Genomic DNA, 27,784 nt, shown 5'->3' with positions numbered 1-27,784 from the left:
TTTTGTTAACTAAACCTTGTTGTGGATGGTCAGACGCCTCTGCAAGGTATTTAAGAGTTTATTTAAAAGTGGCATGTACAGAAGAGCAGAACAATTTCAGGACCCACATGAGCACAATGAGACGGTGTGGCGCGCCTCCGCTGAGGCGCCTGGCGAGGTAACGCTGTTGACTGGGGAGTGCTGGCAACGAGTGGCAGTTGTGAGAGTATGCATGTTTTGGTCCTATAGATAAAAAACAAGAGTCCAGTCTCGCTTTTCCCTGAGACATCTGCTGTTAGTGTTAGAGCTGACTGCTACTCGCTTCCTCAGCCACAGAAGTGTTACGTTACTGAACGCTCTTGGTCAATCCAAATACCGTTGTACCTCCCAATGAGAATCCAGCACACAGCAGAAATGTTTTGCCTTCCTTGCTCTCTCTTCACCAGCCTCTTGCTTCTCCCAGGTAGTCCCACAAGAGTTCAGTTCAAGTATTTATTGCTTAAAGCGCTTGATCTATTTTAATTATGTTGAGTGTTCTCATAGTACTGATATTTTCTCTAATATGTGCATGTGTGTGAGAGGAGGAATGCCCCCCCATGCGTTCTAAATTTAAAGTATATTATCTTGTACATACAATGCATCAATGTATAAAGCTCTGAGGTAGCAGCAGATATGGACGTTGAGTAATTTGAAGGCAGCAGCTTGCAGACAGTCCTTTCCTGAAGGAACAACGACACTATATGCAGATGGCCAAAACCTATGTTGGAAGGAGTTTTTTTCTGTCCAGTAATATCTGGTTAAATCCAGTGATGGAATAGGCATCTCTGTGGGGGCTGACGTTTGCGTAATGCAGGGGAGACTTCTTACAGTGGAACTTGATAGAGCCCTACAAGAAAAAGAGGTGGAGAGATCAGTTGATGTTTTTACTAGACTTTGAGCTCATTTTGCTGTTCGAACTAAGTAGTGCTGTAGTACAAATGCAGCTAGTGAATATGAATAAGGATAGAGGAAAACCTCAAAAGGAGTCCTAGTACAAATGGGTTGAGAAGAAATGATTACTACAGAGAATACCAAAACTGTAATTTGAACTGAAATTAAGTTAAACTGAAGATTTGAGTATTCAGTCAGTACTGCTTCTTCCTATTTGTAGTAACTGACCAGGCACGGGCTACGCGCTTGCCCACATAATTTTATGCAACCTGGAAAATTTATCAGCAAAAAACCCAAGCACAGGCACAAGGTGATTTGTAACTAGAGTGGAGTTTCTGAGAGAAGTGCGTGTGGGTTGGGGCTTGTTTGTAGTAAATGGTATCTAAGACTATTCTGCATGTGCATAGGTGATGAAGTGCCAGAGGGTTGCTCCCCAGTTTCTGCCCTGAAAATCCTCTGTGCCAATTAGTCTGTGCAGTTATCTGCACAGTGAAGTAAATTCTGAATTACTGGGATATTATGAATACGCCCAGTGGCTCCTCCCCAAGCAGATGCTTTTTCATGTGTTCACCCGTGGTGCAACTTGAGTCCCCTAAGCAAAAAAAATACATAGGTCATCATCAGAGCCCCTGTGAGAATGCTCTGCTCTCCATCTCTGAGGCAGAGCTTGGGGCGGTTTGTTCCTATGACAGAGATTAAGGAGTTTTTAGCTGAAAGTCTCAACTCAGCCCTGGGTCTGGCTTGACCCACTGATGTCAGAGTCACCCTCGCGTATGTAAGCAGTGGAGAAAGGAAGGCTGTAGCTTCAGAGCAGACTGCGTGGTTGCTCAGCTCGGTAGCAGAGTTCAGGTTGCTGAACTCACGGCAGCTGAGCTGTGCTGCTGACCAGAGGGCGGGAGGTTTGTTACCTGTGGGAGAGCTCTGATGGAAGTGATGCCACAGCCAAAGAAACAGCTTTCCACCTTGTAGCAGCCGCTCTCCTGAAGTACCCTGAGGCATGCCAGCAGGGCCAGGTCCCTCCGAAGCCCCGTTACAGTAACGGGTGCAGCAGCCAGGACAAGGCCGAGAGGCCAGAACTGAATTATTGCCTGCAGAGGCCAACTTGTTTCCAAAGAGCAAGGTGGTTTGGCCGAGGTCACCGTAGCTCCAGGAACTGAGAATGCCTTTTCTTCACCCTCGTCCAATTCTGCTGCTGCTAACGCAGCCATTTTTGCCTGATGAAGGGAAGCAGAACAATATTCTTGAATGAGATTCTCAAAGATCTTGAACAGAAGTTAAAACTGCAAAATTAAGAGTCTAAAAAAGAGGGCATCTTCAAGGACAGGGACGCCCTTTGGGACATTTCCCCATTTTATGAAGGTAAGGAACTGCACTGCCCCCCTGCAGAAGCAGCTGTAGGGGACTGGCATCCATCTTCTGCATTTCAGCTTAAGATTTTTCTGGAGAACTGGCAATATTGGGTTTGTACAGCTGCCTGACAGAGGCAGATTCCTTCTCAAACACTGAAAAGCCTCAGTCACTCACTTTCAATACTTCCCTGTACCAAAGCACTTACTTTCCATTTCCTCCAGCCACGCTTAATGACATCAGCAGCCCTGTGCATCCTTTGGAAGCGGTTCTTGGCTAACCAGGAACGAACAGCTGAAGATTTAATGAAAAGAAATCTGAGTAGAAAGAATGTCAGAAGCTCTTGCACACAATGTAAGCGAGATGGCACTTGAGCTTTCTCCGGGTTCGATTAACATAACCGCTCCTGCCACTTTAAACTTCCAGTGTAACTGGAAATGTTACTTGTTATACATGTTCAGCCACACCCTTATCAAATTACCTGCTTGGATGACAGTTGCAGACCATCGTTCCTTCGCTCGTTTCTTCTGTTTAAATCTTCTCCAGCAACACTGAATGCAAAATGCTTTCTCGTTTAACACCTCCGCTCTTCTTGCTTCAAGCTGCTCCAGCTGCATTGGGGATACACGCCTGCAGTTAGGGACGGAGTTGTGTTCACAACTCTTCCCTCTTCTACAGTCTCTTGGTGTTTGTCAGAAAACCACGTGCACATTTCAGTGTCGTAAGTGCTGGATGAGGTTTTAGAAGTGGGAGCACTTCATTAGTGCTTATTAGATGACATGCAAAATGAACATGTAAGTATCTGAGGGGGAAGAGTGTGTTGTGGGGGGAAAAAGTGGCCACTCCCAAAGTCACAGTAGCAGCTGGCTTAAAAACCAGCTCAGCTGAAGGGGGTTTCTTATGGCTGCATCCTCTAGCAAGCAAGCTTTGCCAAAGTGCCGTGGTCTCCCTCGTCTCTCACAAAGAAGCTGCTGAGGCCTGTCGGAGTGGCCAAGTCCGCCAGCTGAAGCTGAGGAAAGCTAATCTTCACCAAACAGGGAGGATACTGGTAACAGGAGACACAAGTGCAGCTCCTTGCCCGTTAACAGCAAGGATGCCATTCAACAAAGTGCTTCTGATAGTTGGATTCTGATGGATGTTTGATTTAGTTTAATCATTTGGGAAAATGTCAAATTCTGGTCACACTTGCGTTAGCAGGAGTATCACCTAAACCGTGATGATAATCTGTGCCAGAATCCTCATTGTGCAAGTACGCTCCCAAACTGGTAGCCAAGGAAATAGCACTCTTACCACAGAATTAGCCATAAATACTTTGGTTTTGCCACAGTACACCAAAGCGTTTTCTGCTCCGTTCCCTGTTTGCTCAGCAGTAGTTTGTCCCACAACAACATTCTGAAGGATCTCTAAAACAACAGAGCGTGAGGCTTTGTCATCACCCACCTCTGGAGTCTTGCCTGCGAAGGAAGCATTGAAGAGAAGGCATCACACCACTGGGAAATCAGGACCAAGTAATTGTCTTTACACCGAGACTTCTTGGCCATTGAGGGGGAACACACCTACACCCAGAGGGGAGGAGGTGATGGCTGAGACATCACTAGATCTAGGTGTGTTTAGAGGAACAACGTGACAGCACCGATGTCACCACGTGCTAGCAACTAGAAAACCAGCGTGGTGTGTTTTAATTAGGATGTAGTTTGGGTGCTGTTTTATCACCTCTATTATAAGCCATCCAGAGGTAGCAAATGCCATTTTGGGTAGATTTCAATGAGGAGAAACACGTAAAGGGGGCTCAGCTGTTCTCACATTGTTTAAAGCGTCCTACATGGAAACATTAGAAAGCAACAGCAATGCAATTAAGAATAGATTTGAGCGGCTGAGAAAAGCTGGTGAACTACCCAAAACTCAACAGTGTTGAGAAGAAAGAACAAAAAGCAAGGAATTAGACTCCTAGCCTTAATATACTGAAAGATTCAGGAACAGAAAACAAATTCTACGGCTTTCATGGGGCATCAGAAGCAGCTACAGAGACAGGTACTAAGCAGGAGTTCATTGCAGCAATGAGAGGTTATTAAAACCATTTCTGGGACACAGTACACAATGTTTTACATTATGAGACAAACAAGTTAGCCAGATTAATCTGTTTGCAAATAGAGGTAGACTTAATTCAGACCTGTCCTTGATAGAGATTGTGTTGTTCAAGGCAATGCTGCATGAGTTTCTGCATGCCCAGTGCAGGAACTTGATGGTCTTTGTATCTTTCCATCCTGGATACTGTTTGCTTTTCTGCTATAAATATTCTAAGGAGATGAGAGCATTTTAAGGTACTGAAAACAAATATAAGCAATCCTTGCCTACAGGAAGACATCTGGTGACTATGATGGTGTTCATGGGGCTGGGGTGATAAGAGAACCAAAAGCTTATCCCCGTGTTTAGGAAATTGTTTTGCTTTGTTTGCAGCTTATTACCTGCTAAAGATAAAAGGGACTGGTGACCTATCACAAAGAGGCATTTCAGCTAATGGGTTTAGAATTGAGGGAGAAAGATACGGTGTGTAAGTAATTTTCCAGCCCATACTTCATTACTTCTTTCCATTTCCGCCAAGTGAATAGATTTTCAGCCACTTTACTTATCTAACATAGGCTGGTACTTACTGGTCCTGCTTCCCACGTCTACTGGTTACTGAACAGCCCCACTGGGAGAAGATGGGATTAACCTAGGAAAGGGGGTTGCAGTAACTTTCAGTATTAAATGTAACCACCTGATGAGCTCCTTCTTTCAGGGGTTCATACCAAAGATGTTACCTTGTAGACTGGATTGTGTTTTTTAAAGTCCATCCTCGCTCTTGCTTAGAAAAAAGAATCTCATACAGATGTTTGCAAAAGGAGAAGAAGCAGCAGAATCCAGGTAAGCTAGAAGGCCAGTGTGTTCAGCAAGAAAACAAGGTAGGGGAAAAAAAAAAAAAAAAGAAAGGAAGGAGAAGGAGTAAGCAAAAAGGTAAGTGGTTTTCAGGTCTACTCAAGAACCAACCCTGAATCAAACTATATCGGGGGAGAACCCCAAACACCACGGTAACTGTAATTGTTCTACCCAAGAGGAACACAGAAAAACAGCAGTAAGATGACAAGTTTGCACCTTTTAAAAAGAGCCTGCCGTAAGCATTAGGCAAGTCAGAAACTCAAGTTAGTGATAGATTAGAAAAATATTTTGAGACTAGTGGTGTCCCTAGAGCTGAATACAGTAACTGTACCTGATTTATGCGATATCACATTGGTGCAGTGATAGTTTTACTGGGTGGCAGAGGGATTTGCTAAAGAAACGTACCTTCCTTCTGAGCAGTAAGAGAGTTGCTCTTGTCACACGCGCTGTTTTTATTGGACCCACATGATTTTCTCAGTATTTCATAGCGCTCAGTGAAACTTTGGAAAGGGATCCTGATAGACAAACATACAGTCAATTCTAGGCGAGTATCATTTACTATATGGTAAATAACCTGTCCTCTGAGGGGGAATAATGGCAGAATGGCTTCAGAGATCCAGAACACAGAATGCACATAGCCTGATGCCTCTGTAGTCACCAACATGCAAGAAAATTCAGACTTTCTGAAGAAACGCAGGAGGCTGCCTATTGCCCAGTAACAGACAGTGCCTGTAACAAAGACCGGGCAGGAATTGTGCCTGTTTCTGGTAACGGTGAGCTTCACCCCATCCATGCTGAGCTGTCGGGGGCGTGACGAGCTCGGGCCTTGTTCCCTCCACCCTTACGGGTGGTCACGAAAGCTCAGTAAGGCGTCTGGCAGCGACGAGATGCTCGACCGCGAGATGACTACGCTTAGATTAACGCCAGTTATAATTTTAATTGCTGAAAGAGTTACTGCGAAGCCGCATTCAACCAGAAAGTTTTAGTACATGACAGTCCACATCAAAACCTCTCTTCCCCAGCTTCTCAGACTGCGAAGGTACAGTGAGCTCTCAGACCAGGGGTGTGTTACAGACACATCTGGACTTTGTCAGTGTTTGGTATATTTTTAAGAATCCCATTCCTGAATGCAAGTTGTGCTAGCACTCGCTGCTTGTTATGCTGCTACTGCAATTTTGGACGTGCTGAATGAGCAAAGTCTCATTATTGAAAACACAGACCAACAGATTTGTGACAGGTATTTTTGTCTCCAAAACATTTAAGAGAGGTGCTCAAGTAAGCTTAAAAGCAAGCAGTCAGCAGAACTCTTCAGATAGCTTTGAAAGAATGAGTTTTGTGGTCGGAAACAGACTGCAAAATATTTGGATTTCCTGCTTATAAGCTCTTCTGAATAACTAACATGCCACTAATTGCTATCAAAATGGATTATGGAAGATGTTCCTCATGAAGTTAGGACTTACCGAATGGGGAAGCCCGCTGCACTGATGGTGATGGCTTCGACTATTCCACACGCCTGAAGCTGGCTGAGAACCTGAGGCATAAATTGAGCTGGTTTTAGGGAACCACTGTCCTTGTGGAAGCTGCTGGCAGGGTGTGCAGAGGGGGTGCTCGAGCCCGGCCAGGCGCAGCAGCCTGTGTGCACCCCCACGCCGGCACCGGGGGGCAAAGGGAGCGGTGGGAGAAGGGAGTTAGGCAGCCACCCAGCTACTCCTTTGAGTAACACCCAGAGTAGGGGCAAGGTAGTACGAACACAGAGGGACAGTCCTCCTGTGCCCTCCCTTGTGGTATCCACACACCCTGCGCTGCCCGAAGGCAGAGGAATATGAAAACCCAGTGTTGGTATGTTAATACTATATGCATGCAATCAGCAAATTCTCCGAGTGTTTTAAATTAATGCGGCACTACTCCAGCTGCCTGGTTTTGCATCAGATGAAGTTGGCTAGTTATAGCTTTAGCATCTGCTGCTCTGCTCCCAAGGACATGCCTGTCGGCTGATCTCATCTAACTTGTCCTAGACTAGACTCCAGGAGCAAGCAAAGTTTTGTTGTGGGCATTCACCACAAAGATATCTGCGTGACCAGGACTGCTGAGCAGTCAGATCACCTTTATCTGTTTCAAGGGCTGGGATGGTAGCAACCCCAGATAACCCAGGAGCGCTCTGGTAAAAGAAATTCTCATACAGCAACAAGTAAGTTGCATCTGGAAGAGCTGCTGTCGTTACCAGCTCCACCTTAGACAAGCATCAGCAGTTGTTCTGGAAGGACATTTATCTTGGAAGCTCCGAAGGAAAAAAGCTATTTCAAAATGTGCTGTGAAAAGAGCTTTGGAGGTGACTCTAGATCGTAAGATACCCAGTGCAAAGCCCTGCACAAAGTCTCATTGACTCAGTGAGGAAAGGCTTTGGATAAGTTACCTCTTCTCTTTTAAAAGTCATTGCTCTGCAGTCAGCATTAGGCTTGATGCATCGGATGTAATGTGGTGTGGTACTATTCAAAATCTGCATGAGATGTTCAAGTGAACCCTGTAGAAGACAATTACAGGTTTAATTAGAGGCTCCTCCTCCACAAGTACTTTAGCTAATCAGTGGTCTTCTATAAAAACAATGAAGCTGCCTTTTGTAAGGGTGGCTTTATGGACTCAGTAGCAGCAGAGCTTTTCTATAAGAGCAGCTTGAGCAAAAAATCCACTGTATGGATGCTTTTGTAGAACTGTTGATGGCAAGTTCAGAAAGTTTCCAAAATTAGTGCAGGGCCATTAGCTAGAAGCTAACCCCTCAAGAAGAACAGGTAGGAAGAAACCTCAGAAAGGCAGATGCCCAACTGTTAAAGGAAAAGGTAAAATCAAAGTGAGTTAAAACCTAGAGAATATCAAGAATCTGAAGCTATTTCTGTTTTACGGCTGTTTCATTTTAATAACATTTACTGATCTTGGTCCAACTATACTGTTTTCTCATCTAGTTATGAAGAAAGCAGTAAAAGCAGAAACTTGAATAGGATGTACCTTGAACTTTGACACCACTGTAACAACAGCTGCTCTGTTCTGGCTTTTGATGTTATTTTGGTTCCTTTCTGTCACCGGAAATAATTTTTGAAGTAAAGGATCCTTAGAATTCTGCAAAACGTGGACCAGCTCTGGTGGAACGGGGTCCTGCAAACACAGGTAGGACTCATTAGTATTTTGACTTAGGCAGAAACCTGCCACCTTTGAAAATGATTCAAAATTCCACATCTATAGATGGAATAGTATTTCTGATGCCAACTTTGATTTAACCACAGCTGTAGCTTCAAATCTGACTGCATACATTCATTTGTAGTCAGATTCAAGAAAAAAAAAACAACCAACCAAAAAAAAAATGTTTGGCTGAACATGTAGCAGACCTAGTCAAATGTACAACTGCTCTTAACATTGTTCTCATTACACGACTTAAGTGAGCTGGAAGTCTCAGGACTAGTTTAATCCCCATAGGACAGTCTGCAGCAGACATTAGTAAGTTTTCCTTTTAATTAAGAGATGGTATTTTATTGCATCACCTAAGACCACTTGCCAGAATTGCTGGTGATGTCAGAAATGACAAGGGACCTTCATAACTGCAGACTATTTCACTCATTCCCTGATGGCCCAATGAAGCCAAAAGTTGAGTTTCCTGGTACTGTCAGTGCTCTTGTTTCTCATAAACTTACCTGCTTGTTTGGGGGAAATGAAGCACTATATTTATGGTTATGGAAATGCCCTGATGTCATTAACCCTTCTGCATTGTCTCAGAATTCTTCAGGAATGGAAGAAGCCCTGATTTGGTTCACTTAATCCTCAGCTGAAAGGTCTGCTAACAGAGCATTTGCTTGTGCCAGTGATGGTTCATCGAAAATCAGATCAAGAACGTGTTACCCAGCTTTACATGGCCTGAAGGATCCAATTGGAACAAGGTATGTATATCCAGTAAGCATCACTGAATATACTTGTTAGCGGTACTTTGATTTAAAACGCTTTTGGTCTGTAAGATTTTTTGGTTTGATTTGATTTTTTTAAACAGCCCTTTCTGAAAACACCTACCTTATTTTTTTCCACCATTGCTGCCAGCTGATAGCAGACTTTGCCAGCATAATGTGAAATAATGAAGTTGGGCTTCTTACTAAACTTGTTTCGACTTAAACATTGGTTATTGGACAAGGCTTTCTCAATCCGAGTTTGAAACAGGTCAGTGTTAGAGGATCTATTCAGACGGCACTCCTGCATAGCATATGAGACAAAATTGCAGCATCTCTTATCTGTCATAAAGAACTGTCTTTAAAAACTAAGACACATTAAAATAAAATCATATCATTTTACTCTTAGGGTTGCTTTGAGTATGCAAGCCCTGACATATGGGGGAGCAAGGCAGGGGAAATGTAATTAAGACTTCATGTTTGAATCAGAACATCCAGGAGCAGAGGGAAAAAGCTTAGACTAGGAAGAAGCAGTGTCATGACTGTACTAAAAAATAAGCTCTGCAGAAATTTTATAGCTGAGAAGTTTCCTATTAATGTAGTTTTCATGTTTTCTTTGGTGGCATGGGACAGAAGGAAGGCAACTAAGACAAAAGCATTAGGGGTTTACATCCACACTTACCTCATTCAGCAAAGAAAAAATGCTGAGAGGATTGCCCTCTATCAGATCGAGGCAGTTCTGGTTGTCCTGGTAGTTTATGAAAGACCACTGCAGGCCTTCAGCTGCGTATTCTTCCTGAAGTACCAGAGAAAGTGGTTATTCTGCAGCAGAGGGCACTAGAGCTCAAATAACTGTATCCCCTGCTGCAGTTCGATGCAGTTACTGTTTAACAAATTAATCCCAGGCTCAGCCTGCTCGTCCAAAGCTCAGTTCATGTTCAACGGCAATCTTGAGAGAAAAAACAAATCAAAACAAAACAAAAAAACCCCAACAAACGAGGATATTTTACCCCAGGTAGCTTCTGAGTGTGCAGCAGCAGATCCTGCTGGAACAATTTATTTAAGTATTTCTGAACGTCACAGATTTATCAGAGCTGCTGCAAGGCTGCTTTGTAGAATAAACAAACATAAGCCTCTCCTGGCTGCACTGAGTTTTGCCCTGAAGGGCAAGGAACACACAGAACTCCTTCCTTAGGTTGGGACATAGCCCTAAACCGATCGTTGTGTGCCTGACTACTAGGTGGGCTCCGTTTAAAACAAAGCCTGATCCAGAAGGAAGCGGGGAAAGATGCAGGTTGAAATAATTTGTACGATATTTATGCTGATTTACAGGACAAACCATCAGGAGTGTTTAAGAGGCACAAGCTCTGGCCAGTTATTTTAAAAGTTTCCTGCCAAAAGCCTGCTCAGCACAGCCACTAATGGCGTTTAAGTGGTTTGGGACACAGCCAGATCAAGAGAGGTAAGAGGGCAGGCAGTAATTGGGAGGGGTACTATAAACAGAGGTCATGAAACAGTTTGAAGGAAAGTAATTGTGTGCTTGAACTTGGTTTCCATCTTCGCTGACCATTAACCCCTGGCATACTGATGAGGGCAGGTAGGAAAAAAAAAAAAAAAAAAAAAGGCTGGGCATAGGAAAGAACAAATTACAGTCCCAGAGGTACTTATCTTCTGAATAAATTGATAAAACTATGCTGTGAGGCAGAAGCCACCATCACGTTGGTGCCATAAAGAAAATAATTTCCCAAATTCCAGTTCATGCCAGAGAGCGTTGTGGCAATGTACGTATCACGTGGAGGAATTCAACAAGAACTGAAGCACATCTGTCAGAGTAGCAGCCCAGGCCTGGCAGGGACTCTGTAGCTTTCAGAGCACTCGGATGAGGACTGGAATTAGCAGCGTGTGGCCAGCGAGGCAAGTGGCCGCAATGCATTCACCTTCTTTACTGTGAAACGACACGACTCGTGTACCTCCTCGTTCAAACAGAAAAGCTGATGCGCAGCGTGGTTTTGTCTTTAAAGGTACTGGCACAGCAGCTGGGTTGATGAAGCTGCTCTCCGGCGGCAGAAGGCTCCGCCAGGCACCACGTGCCTGTTACGGGGTTCTGCTGGGCGCTCTGCCTTCGCACTGGGGCCAGGTCTAGAAGCTCCCCCACCCATTTAGGTATTTTATGCTTGATGAAGAGAATTAACATGATTATAAGCAGCAGCTTCCAGGAAAATCTCAATTTAGGCTACATTTATCTCAAGAATTTAAGTGTTTGGCGTTTTGAGGGAAAGCAAACAGTTTAACAGGCCACAGAGCCAACGCAGCTGTACAATAGGGAACAGATTTCCAGTACCCAAGAGAGAAAGCTGTCTCATTCCACTAGCTGCCTCACACTCTCCTCTTTAAAAAAGCAATTGTTACTCACTTCCTACTGATTTCTGTGGCACTACTTACTCGACTGAAGGTTGCAATCTGACCAGAGGCACAGAAATACAATTAAAAAGGCAAACAATGCTGGTTTAAAATTAGATATTTAACATTTGATCTTAGTGGGGTATTACCTGCTGTGCCTTCAGATAGTGTGCTACAAAATGCTGCTGCAGTTTCTCATTGGCATAGTTAATACAAAGCTGTTCCAAGTTGTTTTCAGGGAAGGCTTCAAAACCATAAACATCCAACAAACCTGGAAGGAATACGAGAAGACGGTGCACTTGGGTTTAGGAGCAGCTGGAAGGACTTACGGTTACGCAGTTAAACCAGGGTTGAATAACCATACCTATGAAGCTGGTCCACACTGATGGATCTGCATAGATGCTTTCATTTATGACCAAAACGAGCCATTCAAACAACCTGCAGACAATGACAACCGGGTTAGTGTTCTTTTACCGCTCTTTACACCGGTATCCCATGGAAGAAGCAAACAATCATGACATGAAACAGCAGTTCTCTGAAGATCTCTCTCTCAGATACTGCAGCTATGTCACTATCTACAACTGAATCAAGGGTGTGTCGAGAGGGGAAGGGCAGGTTACACCATTACTGAGCCCAAGCAGAAAGCCAGAGAAAGTAAATCCCTCTGGCCTCCCTATTCCCTCACAGAAGTTATACGGATTAGCACAGCAGCCTGGCCGACACGTCCTTACCTAGCATAGATCACTTTGGCGAGGCAGTCCCTCCTCGTCTCACATTCGGCTCTGGAGCATGGCTTCTTGAAGATTTGTTGTTTTCCAGCAGTTATTGTTCGAATTCTTAAGGATTCCAATAGTTCCTCAACGGGTATCTTCAGCAAATCTCCAGCGGTCTTCACAAAATCTTGTTCAGGAAAAAAACCCAACATTGCAAGGTTATCTGGAGTGTCAAATGAATGCAGCCCCTTGGAAGTTATGGAAGGTCTAGAGATAGTACAGAAAAATGACACTTCCACGACTTCACCAACTTAAATGTGGATTTTGGATCTTTTTACCCAAACTTGGGAGAAAGTTTTGCAAGATTAGACTCTTAATTTGAACGTACAGTACCCCTAGGATTTTAAGTACTCTCTTTCAAAGGAAACAATACCAAAAAGTCTGAAGTTTGCCACACTGAAATAGGCATTTTAGAGAGTACTCTCTAGGTATGTCTTTGTTACTTTTTTACTGTTTTTGAGCAGATACCTCTAAATCCAGATAGTCAAATCAAACAGTCATGGCCAGAAAAAAACCAGGGACTTGGGGGACAGTAAGGAAATGTAGAAGAAAGACTATTTGCTAACAAAGCATTTAAGATCTTGCTAACCTCAGCTGTATGCAAAACTATTTGAATATATCAAGTAGTGTGAATTCGGAGCATGTGAAATAATAGTAGGAAACTTCATTATTCAGAACAGTGTTGTAGTTCTGAAAAAAACTAGATTCACAGACCTCCTAAAGACATGCAAAACAGCCTACGTTCTACGCCGCAAATTAACAAATTTGCTGTTACTCAGAGGAATTTTAGGCTTTATCATGAAAACTTCAAAGCTTTAATTTTAAAAGCCCTGCTCTCCACTCTGGGTCAGATTTCTAAAAGTCTTGTGATGTCAGCGTAAGATTACAATCAAGAGGAACAGTTCTGCCAGTAATCCTTCTGCAATGACTGTCTAATGCTGCAGTTGTCTTGACCTGTAACGGAAGGATATTATCTCTCAGAGCAGGGGAGCATTAGGCTTTTGTTTGTTCAGTACTTTGAAACCACGAAGTACTGAACAAAAGCACACCTAAATTTTGGGTTGCCCATGACCTTGATAGTCTCCTATCATGCAGGAGAGCATAGTAATCCTTTCCATTAGGCACCTGGACTAAGATAACAAGGCTCTCTGAAGCGTGGTGTGCTTGTTGCCTCACCTTTGGTTTTGTCTTCTAGTTCACAAGGCTGAGACTCATCCACTGGATTAGAGAATTGAACGTTTCCAAGATGGAGAAGGCCTGACAATACCTGAAATATAATCAATCATTGAGTTTTCTAAAACAGCTCTCCTCCAAGGCAGTGTCCTCTTAGCCACATGAACAGGACAAATCAAAACACTTCTGCACAAAAAACCCCAAGTAGATTCCAAGCCTCTATGTTAACTCGCAATTACTGAAGGAAAACTAAAGTTCACAGGTGCAGGCTTTTAGCTAAGATGTAGCATTTGGCTATGCAACCTAATGCGTAGCTGCAGGCCCTCCAGTCAGGAGTACCTAACAAACCATGTTGTCCGTTGATACAGATTTACTTCTGCAGAAATCCCACATTAAAAAGACACCCCAAACATCATTAGCAGCCTCGTGGTGACCATGCTTTGTACCTGACCTTGAAAATATTGTTCTGTGTGGAGCAGTCAATGCCCAAGTGAAACATTGCATCTCTGGTCACCTCGAAGCAGTCCTCTGAAAAGCCAAACAAGTGCTATTTTAAAGAAAGCCACGCACACAAACACAGGTAAGCAGAACACGCTACACCACGTCCAGTTTAGCTGGAATTGCCAAAGGAGACCAAGGGAGCCAGATGCTCTTTTGGTAAATCCCAGAGTACGAGCTGGAGAACCAAGACATTGACTTAATACTGACTCTGTGGGGCTCTGACGTTAGGCAGCAGGTTGCTGAAGCGCATCCAAAGACGAGACAGTTTCTAAACAGAGCCACAGAGAGATGCAAATTTGCTAGGCCAGAAACTGCTGTTTTAAGCCAGGTGAAAACTCTGAATAGTGCAAACTGAAACTTAAAGAGAATCACATTAATGCAGGTGGCTTTGCAAAATCTCTGCTGTCGGCTGACCAGCCTCGGTCATGGGATTTGCTAGGACAGACACACTTTTGCCTGCCTGCCTTTAAAGTTACAGCCGTTATTAATGGAGAGTTTGTGCAACTAATCTTTACCATCTAAGTTTCTTTCAGAATTTGGCAGCCAGCGGTAGTCAGCCCCTTCTGGAAGGTTCCATTCCAGCCTCTCCTCTGCAGTAGCACCTTTTGTGATCTGGAGACAGAAAACAAGGTAACTATTGAATTCTGCCTTTGGTATTTACGGCTCACAGACAATGAAGAATATTACGTACTGGGGGCACAATTTAATTTGGAAGCATGGCAGACAGGAAAACTGTCAAATATTGAAAGCTGCAACTGTGCTAAATCTGGTGATTTCACCCCTGCTGTTTGTCAGAAATACCTAGAAAAACTAACAGAAGGCAAACCTGATAGAAAATATGGAAGTTTCTTTCATTGGGGGCCTGATAGGCAACTCTGGTCTTCTCCAAAAGGAAAGTCTGAATGGAAGCACTACTCAGATGGTGGAGTCTAGAGGGAGAAAAAAAAAGCAAAGATTTCAACAAAACTTCCTCACAGAATCCGAGAGGTGTTGTCCTGTTTTGATACCAACTGACTATGAATGCTCTGCAGTTCACCTTCAGTTTTGTGCAAGCTTAATGTAGTATTTTGTTCAGAATTCTTAACTGCATCTCTGCTTTCCCGTTGCTCTCTTTTAGAGATAGGTCAGGGTGAGAGCTTGCAGGAAAAAAAAAAAAGATAATAACAACAACAATAATAATGATGTAAGCTGCCAACCAAAATATGTTCTAAAAACAGACAAAATATTCTAAGGCAGACTTCAGAAAAGCTTGTAAAGATTTAAAGGAACAAGACAATAGATAAGGTTTTTACACAGTAATTAATTATTACCTGTCTAACTGAAGCTGGATATATTTTCCAAAACGGCTACTGTTGTTATTCCGCAGGGTACATGCATTTCCTGTGAAATTGCCAGTGACAGACACAGCATAATCAGAGTGGTTCCACTCTTCCACATAGAACATACAGACATTAAGGGTGATTTGTATATAGCTCCAGTATTTGAGGAGTTTGTCTTTTAAGGAGAGGACCAAGAGCTAGCTTAGACTTGTGTGTTAACAAAGAAAATTCCTATAGTGGCCACTACCTCTTTTTTGCTGTTAAAAAAGCCTCATTTACCAAATGCTTCCATGACAGGGTTGGAATCCAACACTCTCTTCTCTATCCTTTCCACAGTTTCATTGCCTTTTGGGGACATAACTGAAGCAGCAACAGAAGCATAGAATTTCATAAGGCAGCGGGACGTCCAGGTCTGCAAGATAGAGACTTGACAATAGGTCTTTGTTTTTACCACATTATTATTTATGTTAATTAGTGAAACAGTGCTAGCTTCTGAAAACACAGTATGCAGCTGGCGATGATGCTAAAGGGCGTAATTGTGTCAGGTTTGTAGCTCTAGTTCAGTGGAAACTTTCTGTGCATATGCTTACGTGCAACAGACGTGCATTTAAATGCTGCTGGAGTCGGAGTGCTTTGCTGAACGGCAGTTTTGTCAAGATGTAACCATCTGGAAGCTCAGCTAGAATTAACTGCTAGTATCTTAAGATGAATTGATTATAAATGGACTTTTGAGTCATTCACACTAAGCAAATCAAACCCTTCCTGAATAGGGATGGGCCATTAGAGAAGGGCCTAGGATAGGATCTGAACTCTCCATTTCTTCTAACTCCCTACATAGGGTTTGCTTAAACCCACACTAGCTCCCTGACAGCCTAGGCTGAGTCGTTAACTCAGGTGCAATTCCTTTTGAATGATTCAAATCTAGCCCTCCCAGAAATTACAGATGTCACCTAAAGAGCAGCTATATTAAGTAAAGTCTATTTAACTGCAGCAATCACTTAATGCTTTACGCATGTTTCAAGAGAGTCGTGCTAGAGCAGACTGGCTACGTGCTCTGTCAGAAATTTTTTTTTTATTTTTGTCTTTGCTTGTTCACTGAAACACTATGCACTACAAATCACTAGCAAATCTCAAGCCTTAAGAACAATGTCAGAGAAAAACCTCCTCACCTTCCCAGCACCACTTTCTCCACTCACAATTATAGACTGGTTTACAGGGTCTATCTGGCTTTGGACGCTTCTGTAGGTTTGCTCAGCCACTGCAAAGATGTGAGGTTTTAAATCCTGGCAGTAAAAGAATATTCATATTTTAGAGAACAGTAATTACACAGTTCAACAGCAATGGACAGCAAAGGTCTTCTCACATTTACCTGAAAAAAGTACTGCTCTTTTATCAGAACTCGTATTTCACTAGAAGGGGGTTTTATCCTTTAGGATTATTTTGCTCATACAGATTTTGACAGATTTGGCATCTGGGTTCTGCGGAAGGACAGTTATTTCAAATATTAGGATTACCTGAGGCCGAAGTGCAACATGGTACTCTCTCATAAGTTCAGGTGAATAAAGGCAGGAGACAGGCTGAAATGGATTTAAAGCCACCAGGCTGCAGCCAGCATTTGTATAAAACAAGTTTACTGTGTATCTTGCTTGAAGACATTTCAGAACTGAAAGACACACCTTCTGTTAGCATCTTTTGAAAAGTGTACTTGACTCTTCCTGTTTGCAACAAAAATCTTCAGATATGTTACCTATTAGGTTTAATAGAGAATGAGGTGATCAAGAGAGTGATATGGCTCTAACATACATATCGATGACTTTAAGAGCTGCTCTTATTTTTAAAAAATGTTAAGTGATCTGCTAACTATTCTATTCAATAAATCCTGTGCTTTTATGAGGTTTCACGTAGTCAATCCTAGAAAGCAACTCTGTTGACTTGCAAATCAGAGGCAAGAATTCCCCATCTGCACTAGGAACAGGCCTTAGCTTCTCTTAACAGGATCAACTTTAAAAGTTGAGCAAAGAATTTACTTTTCCAAACCAACTTCAGGGATATATTTTGAAGCTAAGTCAGAGCCCCGTTTTCTGATATGTTCCTATAACGTATATGAACATACCACCAAACTGCAGTCACAAGGTCATGCAGGAGTCCTTCAGTAGCATTAACTCTGAACCGCACCCTGGCTACCTGAACCAACAGTACAAGTGTGAGCTCTGTGTGCACAGCTTGATAAGAGACCAGCACGGCTAAATCTACAACAAAAGTATTTTGAAAAAAACTCAGCAGAGATAAATGTGACTTTCTAAGGCTTTGAATCTCTAACTACTGTGTTCACGACAGCATTAATGCAATGGGAACATTAGTAGCCACCAGGGAAAGCGACTCCTCCGAGATGCTCCCCTGGCTGGCTGCTTACCTGTTGTAGTTGTCACCGGATTAACTTTTGTGAGGTCATCAAAAAGATGCAGTTTCTCTTCATCACTGAGGAATGCTCTAACTTCTTCTTCAAATGATTCACTGAGGTCATTCTGGATGATAGAATCTTCTTTTTGGCCATTTTCCTGGAGAGGATGTCAGGTCAGCACCAGTCAAAAGCTGAATATAGCTGGACTTTCACCTCACCCACTACAGTTTATTCTGCTTCCATGTAACAGAAGTTCAGTCTCAGCAGAAGACATAACTTAGGATGTCTGAGCTACTCTTCCTCCCAGTTGACCTTCCCCTGCATCAATGGTTCCCATGGGGTGCTCTGTTTTTAGAAAGGTATTTTCTAGCATATAAGAGATGGCAGGCTGACAACCCTGACTGTAAACTGAATTCATCGCTGGTAATTCTAGCTGTAAGCAAAGGCACGCAGAAAGAACGTGTCCTTAGACTCACACTACCTGGCACTTGCAATTTTGCAGGTCGTTCAGCACAGACACACTTATACAATGTTCTGAACTGGCATATTTCTAAGCCTATGAATGTCATACATTCAGAGCAAACGCTGCCTTGGGCAGAGGGAAGCGGGAAGGACTGGCTGCAGAGGCTAAGGCAGAGCTGAAGGCTACTGTGGTCCAACACAAATGCAGTTTTCCTAGCAGAGTTTCATTTTTAGGGCAGGGATTGAGGGTCCCAAGAATGAAGTTGCAGAGTGCACGTGTTGCAGCCAGGGGAAAGAAATGGTGTCGTTGTAAGAGTTGCCTTGTATTAGGTGAAAATCTGCCCCCTTTGAATCACTTAAAGTATTTAAATCTTAGCCTCTGGGCTCCCATGTCCTTGACAATGTTAGTTGGCAGGACACATCTGTTGTACAAACGTAATGGAAAACTTAGTCAGGAGAGAGACTTCAGGTCCTGTTTGTCATTTCTGGGGAGAAGAAGAGAGAGGCTAGGAGGGAAATGAAGAAGGGAAAAGATGCCAGTCCCAATTTTTGCATTCTAGATATTCCTTTTCTGTTCCCCTTCTAGACAGGAAGTCCTCCAAAGTAACCTTACTCATTTATATTTAGTAGCGTAAATCTGCAATTCTTTACAAGTTAACCAAGCCAGTGAACAGTATCACCTTGTTTATACAGAAAAAGTGCTAAATGTAGTTAGCAGCATTCCCACTACATGAGCTAAGCTCATTATTAAAGGGGAAAATATACTGCAAAACCTCATTAACATATTTATAAAAAAAAAAAAACAGCTACAATAATGTACTCATTTAGGAGCATTATTAGCTTTGGCAGACAGCATAAGTAGTTCATTTCCAGTAATACAAAATTTTACACAGCAGGGGAAAAAAATAAGCTTTGCAATGCAGTTAAGCATTGCCATCAAAGTGATTTCTGTTATTCTCCTCTGAATGAACATTCAGAAGCTTGCTGCTTGCACAGAGAACAGACACGCACAATTATGAAATACTCCACGGACAAGAGGAGTTTCTGCCGGTTGCCCATTCTTCCCGTGCCCTCCCATGGGTTCGCTGTATTATGCTGGCACCAGCCAAGTTAAGGCCATTGTGCAGCTGATATTGCAAAACCTGAGAAAGGGCTTATTTTTGCTCCCCTGCACCCCCCTGCTCAACATCGCTTCATCGGAGAAGAGATGATGATCGCTTAGCCGAAAGAAAAATGGTATTTGAAAATACAATCACTTCTGATACCTACACTGCATAGCTCATGTGTCCATTAACTTTACTGGAAAAATGTCCTTAAGGATGTGCTTGCTACATGCGTTAACACCTGCCCCGTTAAAGCCAACGGCATAACAAAAATCACCAGCTGCTGCTAGTAACACAGCTCAAAACCACACGGTTAATAGTCCAGTCAATTCATGAACTAGGGGAGAATATACTCATGGGTACCTAATCTTGACTGCATGGAAACAAGCCAAGAATTCTTTCCTGGCAGTAAGATTTAATTAGCACACACAATTTCTGGTTTTCTTTTTACCTGCTTTGGCATCTTGTCCAACTCTATGGATGGGAACACTGGCAAGGGCCTTTACTCTAGGGTATCTCATTCAAATCAGACCGGAGAACTCTTGAATTAAAAAAGTAAAAATAAAGTTAAATTATTTAGAACAAAATATTTCCACACAAGTCCTTCTCCAAAGGGTTCCACAAGCAAAGCCTAAAGGCTTCAGACAGAAGCACTGATCTTGGTGGGGCCCCTGTAACGCTGGAGATAGAAAGCCTACCCGCGCTGTCAGGGTAACATCCCTACATTCCGCTTGCCCCTGCAAATAAAGCTTATTTGGAGGGAATAATATATCTTTCCTTACATCAAGGAATAAAATGCTTTGTTTCTCTGAATTAATAAAGCAAGGTTTCTTAGAAATTGCAACTTTGTTAAATTCCTCCTGTTAGGACAAATAGGAAAGATTTGTGGGTCTGCTGGCGCCGGAGCAGCCGGTGCTTTTGGACAAGGAGCGACTCTGCGCAGTGCTGTATGCTGCAGGCACGCCTGCTTGCTGCCCTCCTCCTGTTTCCTCTGAAATCAGCGGGAGCCAACCCAAGGCGAGTCAAGCTCACCACCCTCTGAATTTCTGTGATAAATGCAAATTCCAGTCACATAGCCGGGAAGAATTCTGCCTTCTTCCAGCAGATGAAACTGCCCTTACTTCTATTTTATTCTATATTATTCTATTCTATTCCATTCCCATTCTCATCCCATTCCCACCCCACCCCACCCCATTCCTACCCGGCACAAAACCACCATTTGCAGACCACTTCGACCCCCGAACCCAAGCGCCCAGAGCTCACGATACACGCGACCATCGCGACCCTCCCCGCTCCCGCGGTTTCTAACCCAGTCACAGCTTCGCTTCCCTGGAAGAGGCGCTGCCGAGCGCCGGCAGAGGAGTTCCCCGGGCCAGTTAAACCCGTTCCCCGAAGGCCACCGGCTACCACCGCTCCCCGCCGCGGCGGCAGGGACGATCTCCCGAGCCTCAAGGTCGCTCGCAGCGGGCCTGCCGGAGGGGTTGGGGGGGTGTGAGTGTGAGTGTGTCCCCCCACCCCACCCCGCGCCCCCCCAGACCGCACCTTCCCGGGCCGGCTCCCTCCGCGGGGTTAAGGGCGGGCGGGCCGCGGCCGATCCCCGCGCACTCGGGCGGAGGAGGCGGGTCCGGGGCGGCGGGAGGTGCCGGTGGTGAATCGGGAGCTGCGGATGATCAGGCTGATGCTTCCCGCTGGCGAAAGTGCGGGCGGGGAGCGCGGCCGGGCTTTACCTGCGGCCGCGGCGGGGCCGGGCCCGGCCCGGCGGCTCCGCGCCCACCGGCGGGACGGGACGGAGCCGGGAGCGGCGGGGACGGTGAGGACACGAGATTCCTTCGTTCACAGCGCGGTTCCCCGGGGTCGGTCGGTTTGGTTTGTTTGCTCGCCCCGACGGGGCCTCGGCGGGAGGAGGGGGGGGGGGGGGGGGGGGGGGGGGGGGGGGGGTGCGGCGGCGCTGAAAGGCGGCTTTGTCCGTGTGTCCGTCCCCCCCCCTCCACCACACACACCGTACACCGGGACGCGGCTGCCTGGGCTAAACACACAAACCGGGAATTTTGACGAATTTATGCTTTTTCCATTGAACGTCTGTTCTCTTGAAACGGGCCCCGCAAGGCAAGGGAGCCCTGGGATCACTGCGGGACTGGGGCTTTTTTAAAAAGGCGCAAGTGGCTTTTTTTTTTTTTTTTTTTCCAAAAGGTTGCAAGTGGGGGTTTTAGCTGCTGTTTTTATTGCACGTCCCAGGCGACAGGAACCTCACTAGGGCCACACTTTATATATCTGTTCCATTTATGCTACAGAGGCTATGACTAAGTATATTCTGCAGAGCAGGGCATACAGTAAGGTTAGTCCTAATGTGAATATTCAGCCGGGTATTGGATATTTAGAGATTTGCAGCGCAAATGTGTTCCAACTCTTGTTGGAACACGACACGGTGGGGTTTGCCGTGCTGTCGGTCGGCCCGGGTTCCCAGGCCAGAGCCGAGCGTCGGCACCCGCCGCTGCAGCACCCCGGCTGCTCTTCTCCAGCCTTTCAGTCGAAGGGTTACTGAAAAACAGGGGACTTCTGACCTGCATGGAAGATGCATTTTGGGTGGAGTTCAAAGAGCCCTGTTTTACAGAACTAACTCAAGTTCATGCTTGTGTTTTCAGAGGAAGGAGGATGGCACAAAAACACGTGAAAGAAGCCTTTATCAGCAACTTAAACGGAACTAGTTTGGTGGAGATTACACTAGGCTTGTCTCTAGCTCCCCTCTGCCTGCTTTGCAGGGGTCTCCTCCTGATTTTATATTACCTGCACTATAAGAAACCGTTAAGTTCAAGGAAATACAGCCTGCTGCTAGATTTCCTTGTGCTGGTATCTCCTCTCCTGTTCTCCTGTACAGTCTTGTCTCCAATCATCTTTTTCATGCCAGCTATCATCGCAGCCTTCTGTGCCGGAATATTTTTTAAAATATACAGCCAAAGTAAACTTGAGACCAGAGTGCCTTTTAGGCAAATTGTGAAAGACTTCCAGAAGACATACTTGGATCCAGAATACATTCCAGCAATAACTGTGTTTCGCGTTTATGTCAATGTGTTGACATCAATCAGCATTTTAGCAGTGGATTTCCCGCAGTATCCAAGGCGATACGCCAAAGCCGAGACCTATGGAACAGGAGTTATGGATTTTGGGGTTGGAGCTTTTATTTTTGGTAATGCTCTTGTTTGTCCAGAAGTCAGACAAAAGTCTCATGTGACGCAACCAAAATTTTCCAATCTGGCCAGGCAGTTCTTTTCCATTTGGCCGTTGATTTTTCTTGGCGTTGGACGACTGCTTAGTGTTAAATCTATAGATTATCATGAACATACTTCGGAGTATGGAGTGCACTGGAATTTCTTCTTCACCTTAGCATTGGTGAGGCTTGCAGCATCTCTACTTTTAGCCATATTTCCGAGAAATACTTCTTGCATTGTTGCTATAAATCTTGCTGTACTTTATCAGGTTATGCTTAACACCACCCCTCTGAAGATGTTTATCTTGCATGGCAGCAACGGCAGAGATACAAGGGTTGGCTTTTTAAACGCCAACAGGGAAGGGCTGCTCTCTCTTTTTGGCTATCTAGCCATATACATGGCGAGTGTCCAAGTGGGACTCTGCCTGCTGCAGTTCAGAAACTCAGTGAAAGCCTGGATGGAGGCAGTGCGTTTCTTGCTGCTGACAGTTCTCCTGCTCTTCGTATTTCTTCACGTGTTGCAAACATACGCGGACCCCGTGTCCCGCCGGATGGCGAATCTCTCCTACTGCATATGGGTGCTTGCTCACTGTCTGACTTTCTTTATCTGTTTTGTAGTGACCGACCTCACGTTGGTGTTCACAAAGCTGCTTGTGAAGGGCTCCAGCGTGCCCTGTTGCTGGAACGCTGCAAAGCCTCCCAGTGCCGGTAAAAAGCACGGAACGGAGGCCGTGCCTGTCGGAAGGGAAGGCAAGCTGCCACACATTTGCCTGATTAGTGCTATTAATAAAAATCAATTACTATTTTTCTTGCTGGCAAATGTTATGACTGGTGCTGTGAATATACTGGTAGATACAATCCACAGCAAGGCTGCATTTACATTATGTATACTACACTTGTATATGTTTTTTAACTGTTTAATTATGTATATACTGCATGCCAAAAATATAGTATTAAAGTTTTGGTAATTCCACTCTGTCTTAAGTGCACTAGTTGGACTTTGTTTGCTGTAGTTGAATGATGGTATTTTAATGGAAAAACTAGTATTTTTCCTGTAAGTTTTGCAAAAATTTATAACTTAGAATAGCTTTTTATGATTCAGGGTTGATTATTTTTTTAATGGTTTGGTTTACCAAATTATAGAGTCACTGCTGTTACCTGCTGGAGTTGTTACGCATTCTCCTGAAAACTTAGTTCTTGTGGTTGTTTGCTGAATGGTCCTGCTGCTCCTACAAGCACTCATGCAGAAGAGTAATGCAGACATTGCATTTGCAGTTAGTGAACTGCGTTCATACCCAAGTGCTGGTAGAATTAGTTAACAATGTATAGAGTAGAAGCCAGATGAAAAGTAAGAAAATGAGTAATTATACAGAGACTTAGTTGTGTCAAGATTTACCTAGTTAAGGCCCTTGCATAAATAATAGATAAGAATAATTCTTTATATAAAATGTATTGAATTAAGTGGATACTTAAAAATGTTTTGGCCCCAGTCCTGAAAAGATTTATGCATATGCTTGACTTTGATGGCAGTAATTGTATGTGGAATGTTAATCATATCCTGAAATCTAAATTAGCCTTTGAATTAAAGCTAAATTTTATTTTCATCCTCACTGATGAATATAAATGAAGACCCTAGATAAAGTTTGATGCTCTGAAGGATAAAGCTCAACTGCAGATGAAGCAGTTGTTGGAATTTGTGGTGCAGATAGTAAGAGCAGCACAGCTTTTTATAAGAAAATACAAAGATCCAAAATGACTTCACCCCCAGCCTGCACACCAACATGTTATGACAGCTCATCTTTAGGAATGCTGTAAAATACGGTCTTCAGCTCTAAAAGTACTCAAGGCCCACTTACTTGTCTATAAAATTATCTTAAACAGCAGCTCATTTAGTCCTGTATTTTGACAGCTGAGATGTTTTCAAGTGGGAACGTTCTGTATTAATTTTTATTAGCAAACAAACTGTGTGCAAAGGGAAGAAGCATGACACAGGGGGTCAAGGTACCGGCAGAGCATTGACAAGAGATGTGCCCAATTTCTCTATCACGGTCTTCCTGAAAGCCCAGAGCAGAAGATCCTCTTTGTTCACTTTCCTAACTGTGATGGTTCTTCCTGACCTCATTAAGTTGTTGAGAAGAGAAACACATTTAAAGATTGTGAGGAATTCAATAGTGGGAGCTGTAAATACTTAAGAAGTAGAATACAAATGGTAGTTGACGATAGATGTCTAATGTCAGTGGAGTTACAGCAGGGAACATGGGCCATATTTCATATTTCTCCTTGTCTATCAAATGTGATGAATCATAAAACCTATGGAGATTAAGCCTCTAAATCAGATTCCTTAAGGCAGACATGCTGTGGAATATTCTTAAATTTATGAGGTTCTCTTAGCTGTTGGCCAATGGAAAGTTGAAGTCAGAGGATTATTGGCTGTGGCCGTGCTGATTCCATGCTTGTTTACTTCCCGGTTATAGCCATATAGTCTTCAGAATTAAAGAAAACCAGCCTGTGTTATCCTGGGGACAAATGCAATTAATTGGCAACAATGTCTTATAAACAGTTGTCAAGGTTTATAGCAGAGTTTTCTGGTAACTGGTGTACGTATGTATTTTAAAACATTTCCTACCCTTGCCCATGGAAGGAAGGCCTCCATCATGAGCTGAACAGCGCTACTGATTTATGCAAAACTACTCATGGATATTAATTTTGAAATATTTGAAGCGCAAGACCTGCAATGAGTTCTGCCTGTGAGCACAAGTCTATCAGTGTGATTCAGAATTAAGGCATTAATTGGGTGTGACAAAGCCGAGTTGTGTCTGGACAAGCAGCAAACTATCTAGATGCCGACTCCATCTCATTGAAGCAAAAATTACGTGGGAGGTCTGCTGTGTCTGTGCAGAGCCCTGCTAGCGCCGCAGAGGCAGCAGGCTGGCAGGTACCAATTCCAGGGCTGGAGCTGCGGTTTGCAACAGCAGAGCCGGCAAACGGAGGGGACCGTGGTGCACAGGTAACGAGGAGAGTGAGAGGACCCGCCGCTCTCCACAACGGCACAACACCGCACCGTGAGGCCGCCTCCCGCTTCTAAAGCCATACAAAGTAAGTTGTTCACCACTGAATTAATGAGAGACAATTAATTCTCGTTGCTTATTGTCGATAACAAACGCTGCAAGCTATGCCTTGAAGCAACCAGCATAGTTATTAATGATGAATGTTTAGACTATGAATAGATACAGATAATTAACCGTGCCTCTGAATGAACCAAGAAATGCAAGCATTCTTTGATCACAGAGTTTGTACGAGCAAACGGCACTGTAATGAGTTTGGAAAGATGCAGGAGAAGCTAACACTACCACAGAGCTGTGGACACCTTCTCCACACACACCTCAATAGCTGGTAGCTCAGCGGTTGGTAAGAACACGAACACAGCATTTCACTTCACTCTGGGGTATGTTTAGACGAGCAAGCTTGTACAGATCAAAGATATATTTTTAAAAATCAGAAACTTTGATTTAGCTGTTACATAATTACTAGAAGTTAGAGGTCCTTCAACCAGTAAGACTAAACCAGTTCAACTATAGCATGCCACTGACTGCAATAATAATAATAAAGCAGAGGACTGGGAGAACAAACTGTTTTGTCTTTGCTGCTGTAATTCCACCGAATTGCCTTTTTGTAGGGCTGCAGGATAGAAAAAATATGGTGAGAGAGTAGAGCTGCTTACATTTATCCTTAACCTTGTTATTTGTTAAACATTAGTAGCTTCTTACCAAATTTAATTATTTTTAAGGATCAACTCACTAGCATGCCTTCCCTTCCAACCCAGCAGTGTCTCTTTCCAAGTCAAATGTTACAATAAAGATTTCAGGCAGTATCCTATTTCAAAGCCACTATGTCCTAAAGAACAGGTATTTGCTCCAGGCGAAAGAGGGGCATGCAAATGAATGGCATGAAGGGGCTGTCTGTCTTTTCACTGTTTGGTGGACAACAAGCAAGCTGCATGTTCCAGCAACTTGAAAAAAAACCCCAACAACTTTTCCGTGGATGAAAATTACATGAAACGTAATGGTGCTTTTCATACATAGTTTATCAATATGCACGCTGAGAATACAAAATTTGGGGCGTTGCTGTTCTGTCTGTGTTGTGGGAGCAGAGGGGCAGAAGTGACACAGGAGCCCGCACGCTGAACGGACCTGGCAAAGACAACGTTTGCTCATCGCAGCTCGGTGCACTCACAATACCCTAATGTGAGAAACTCTCCCTTGTTACAAAATGCCAGCTTTCTGTTTTGCTCAAGAAGACAACCGTGAAAATACACAAACTGCAAACTGTGCAGCGACGTGGCTCTGCACAATGTTTCCATTAGAGATGCTGCACGATGAGTTCAAGCAAATTAACTCCTCCACTAAAGATGGTTTTTATGCAGAAGGAAGAAAAAAAATGATTCTGCTCCCTAATTGCCTCCCCTGCATTTTCTTGCAAGGACTTTAGTATCTATATACATACATGACAAGAATGAACAGATCAGCTGTATTATTTAATAGTTCAAGAAAGACTATGTTTTTTTGGGGGGGGGGCTGCCTAAATTAAGCAGCCACAGGATTTCTAGCTGGTTGTGCTAGGATGCTGCAGAAGCCAACAGCCTGAAGTTAGAGACCATGAGCCCGACTGAAGCCTGCCTTACCTGGCACGCAGTCAGGGCAGGGAAATCTGAGGCCGCACTTTGATGCTCGGGCGAGGCGCAGGCCTGGGTGCAATTTTTTTTTTTTTTGGTTATTTTTTTGTTCGCTCACGCTCCCCGTTGCATCGCGCTCAGCCGCATCTCCAGCAAAACCAGCGCTGAGGCCGCTCCCCTGGTTCGCTCCAGCCACGACCCACTCGGGACAGCGGCGGGTTTTCATCCCGCCATCGCTGTGGGGTCGAACCCCACCTGCTCCCCCCCCTTTCTTCTTGTTCCCATCAACCGCACCTCACCGGGGTCGCTCGCAAACCCTCCCCGCACCCCACCACGGTCGCAGCGCTTTCGCAGGGCGAGGGCCCGGGCACCGGCTCCCCTCAGCGTCCCGCCGGCCCCTCAGCGCGGGAAGGCGACGGCAGCGGCCGCCTCACGGGAGGGGAAGGCCCGAGCAGCCGCCCGCCTCCCCCCCCCCCCGTCCCCAGAGCCCTACCTCAGCCTCCCGCCCGGCGCGCTGGCCGCCATCTCCCCCCCCCTCCCCCGGGGCCGGAGGTCGAACGCGGCGCTCCGGCCGTTTGTGACAGGGGCCGCCGAGCAGCTCCTCGGGCGGGGGCGGGCGGTAACGGGCGTGAGCGGGGCAGGGCCGCGGCCGCGGGCGGGGAGCGGCGGGGCTCGGGCGG

The 27,784-nt window shown here is 44.5% G+C and overlaps 2 protein-coding genes across 15 annotated transcripts; one reads left to right on the top strand and one right to left on the bottom strand.

Annotated features, from left to right (window-relative positions):
• Positions 1–40: 40 nt before the first annotated feature.
• MYO19 (myosin XIX) lies at positions 41–27,775 on the bottom strand. 11 transcript variants are annotated; one of them, XM_042791308.1, is made up of 26 exons: positions 27,598–27,775; positions 27,114–27,176; positions 19,679–19,768; positions 17,675–17,819; positions 16,776–16,924; positions 16,431–16,544; positions 15,541–15,673; positions 15,253–15,322; positions 14,769–14,871; positions 14,458–14,554; positions 13,893–13,969; positions 13,445–13,535; positions 12,227–12,395; positions 11,860–11,933; positions 11,645–11,766; positions 9,778–9,891; positions 9,223–9,399; positions 8,173–8,319; positions 7,586–7,693; positions 6,633–6,703; positions 5,578–5,687; positions 3,547–3,710; positions 2,738–2,867; positions 2,465–2,550; positions 1,818–2,123; positions 41–865 (listed from the first exon to the last, which is right to left on the bottom strand). In XM_042791308.1, the coding sequence occupies exons 3-26, from the start codon at positions 19,688–19,690 to the stop codon at positions 737–739; spliced, it is 2,898 nt and encodes a 965-aa protein (XP_042647242.1). In that variant the 5' UTR covers positions 19,691–19,768; positions 27,114–27,176; positions 27,598–27,775; the 3' UTR covers positions 41–736. The 11 variants fall into 11 exon arrangements, 9 of the variants coding, with proteins under 9 accessions (XP_042647242.1, XP_042647241.1, XP_032860648.2 ...); XM_042791307.1 differs by lacking the exon at positions 27,114–27,176; XM_033004757.2 differs by lacking the exon at positions 27,598–27,775 and having other exon boundaries at positions 27,114–27,589.
• PIGW (phosphatidylinositol glycan anchor biosynthesis class W) lies at positions 14,487–26,061 on the top strand. Of its 4 annotated transcripts, XM_033004764.2 has the most exons (3): positions 14,515–14,572; positions 19,161–19,164; positions 21,870–26,061. In XM_033004764.2, the coding sequence occupies exon 3, from the start codon at positions 21,880–21,882 to the stop codon at positions 23,398–23,400; it is 1,521 nt and encodes a 506-aa protein (XP_032860655.2). In that variant the 5' UTR covers positions 14,515–14,572; positions 19,161–19,164; positions 21,870–21,879; the 3' UTR covers positions 23,401–26,061. The 4 variants fall into 4 exon arrangements, 3 of the variants coding, with proteins under 3 accessions (XP_032860655.2, XP_042647248.1, XP_042647249.1); XR_004408855.1 differs by lacking the exons at positions 19,161–19,164; positions 21,870–26,061 and adding an exon at positions 15,598–15,694 and having other exon boundaries at positions 14,487–14,572; XM_042791314.1 differs by lacking the exons at positions 14,515–14,572; positions 19,161–19,164 and adding an exon at positions 20,868–21,084.
• Positions 27,776–27,784: the final 9 nt, after the last annotated feature.

Source organism: Tyto alba, unplaced genomic scaffold (assembly GCF_018691265.1).
Source record: "Tyto alba isolate M040663 unplaced genomic scaffold, T.alba_DEE_v4.0 Super-Scaffold_19, whole genome shotgun sequence".
Lineage (NCBI taxonomy): Eukaryota > Metazoa > Chordata > Aves > Strigiformes > Tytonidae > Tyto > Tyto alba.
Note: the sequence above shows the minus strand (reverse complement) of the source record. Positions and strands in the feature narration are given on the sequence as shown.

Bases quoted from the DNA above. Each gene is read 5' to 3' on its own strand.
- PIGW (XM_042791314.1), top strand. From the start codon at position 20,894: ATGATCAGGCTGATGCTTCCCGCTGGCGAAAGTGCGGGCGGGGAGCGC. The intron at 21,085-21,869 runs GTCGGTTTGGTT...TTGTGTTTTCAG, and splicing joins AGCGCGGTTCCCCGGGGTCG to AGGAAGGAGGATGGCACAAA.
- MYO19 (XM_042791308.1), bottom strand. The intron at 9,892-11,644 runs GTAATACCCCAC...CTGGTACTTCAG, and splicing joins ACTATCTGAAGGCACAGCAG to GAAGAATACGCAGCTGAAGG. The intron at 866-1,817 runs GTAACAAACCTC...TTTTTCTTGTAG, and splicing joins CCATCAGAGCTCTCCCACAG to GGCTCTATCAAGTTCCACTG.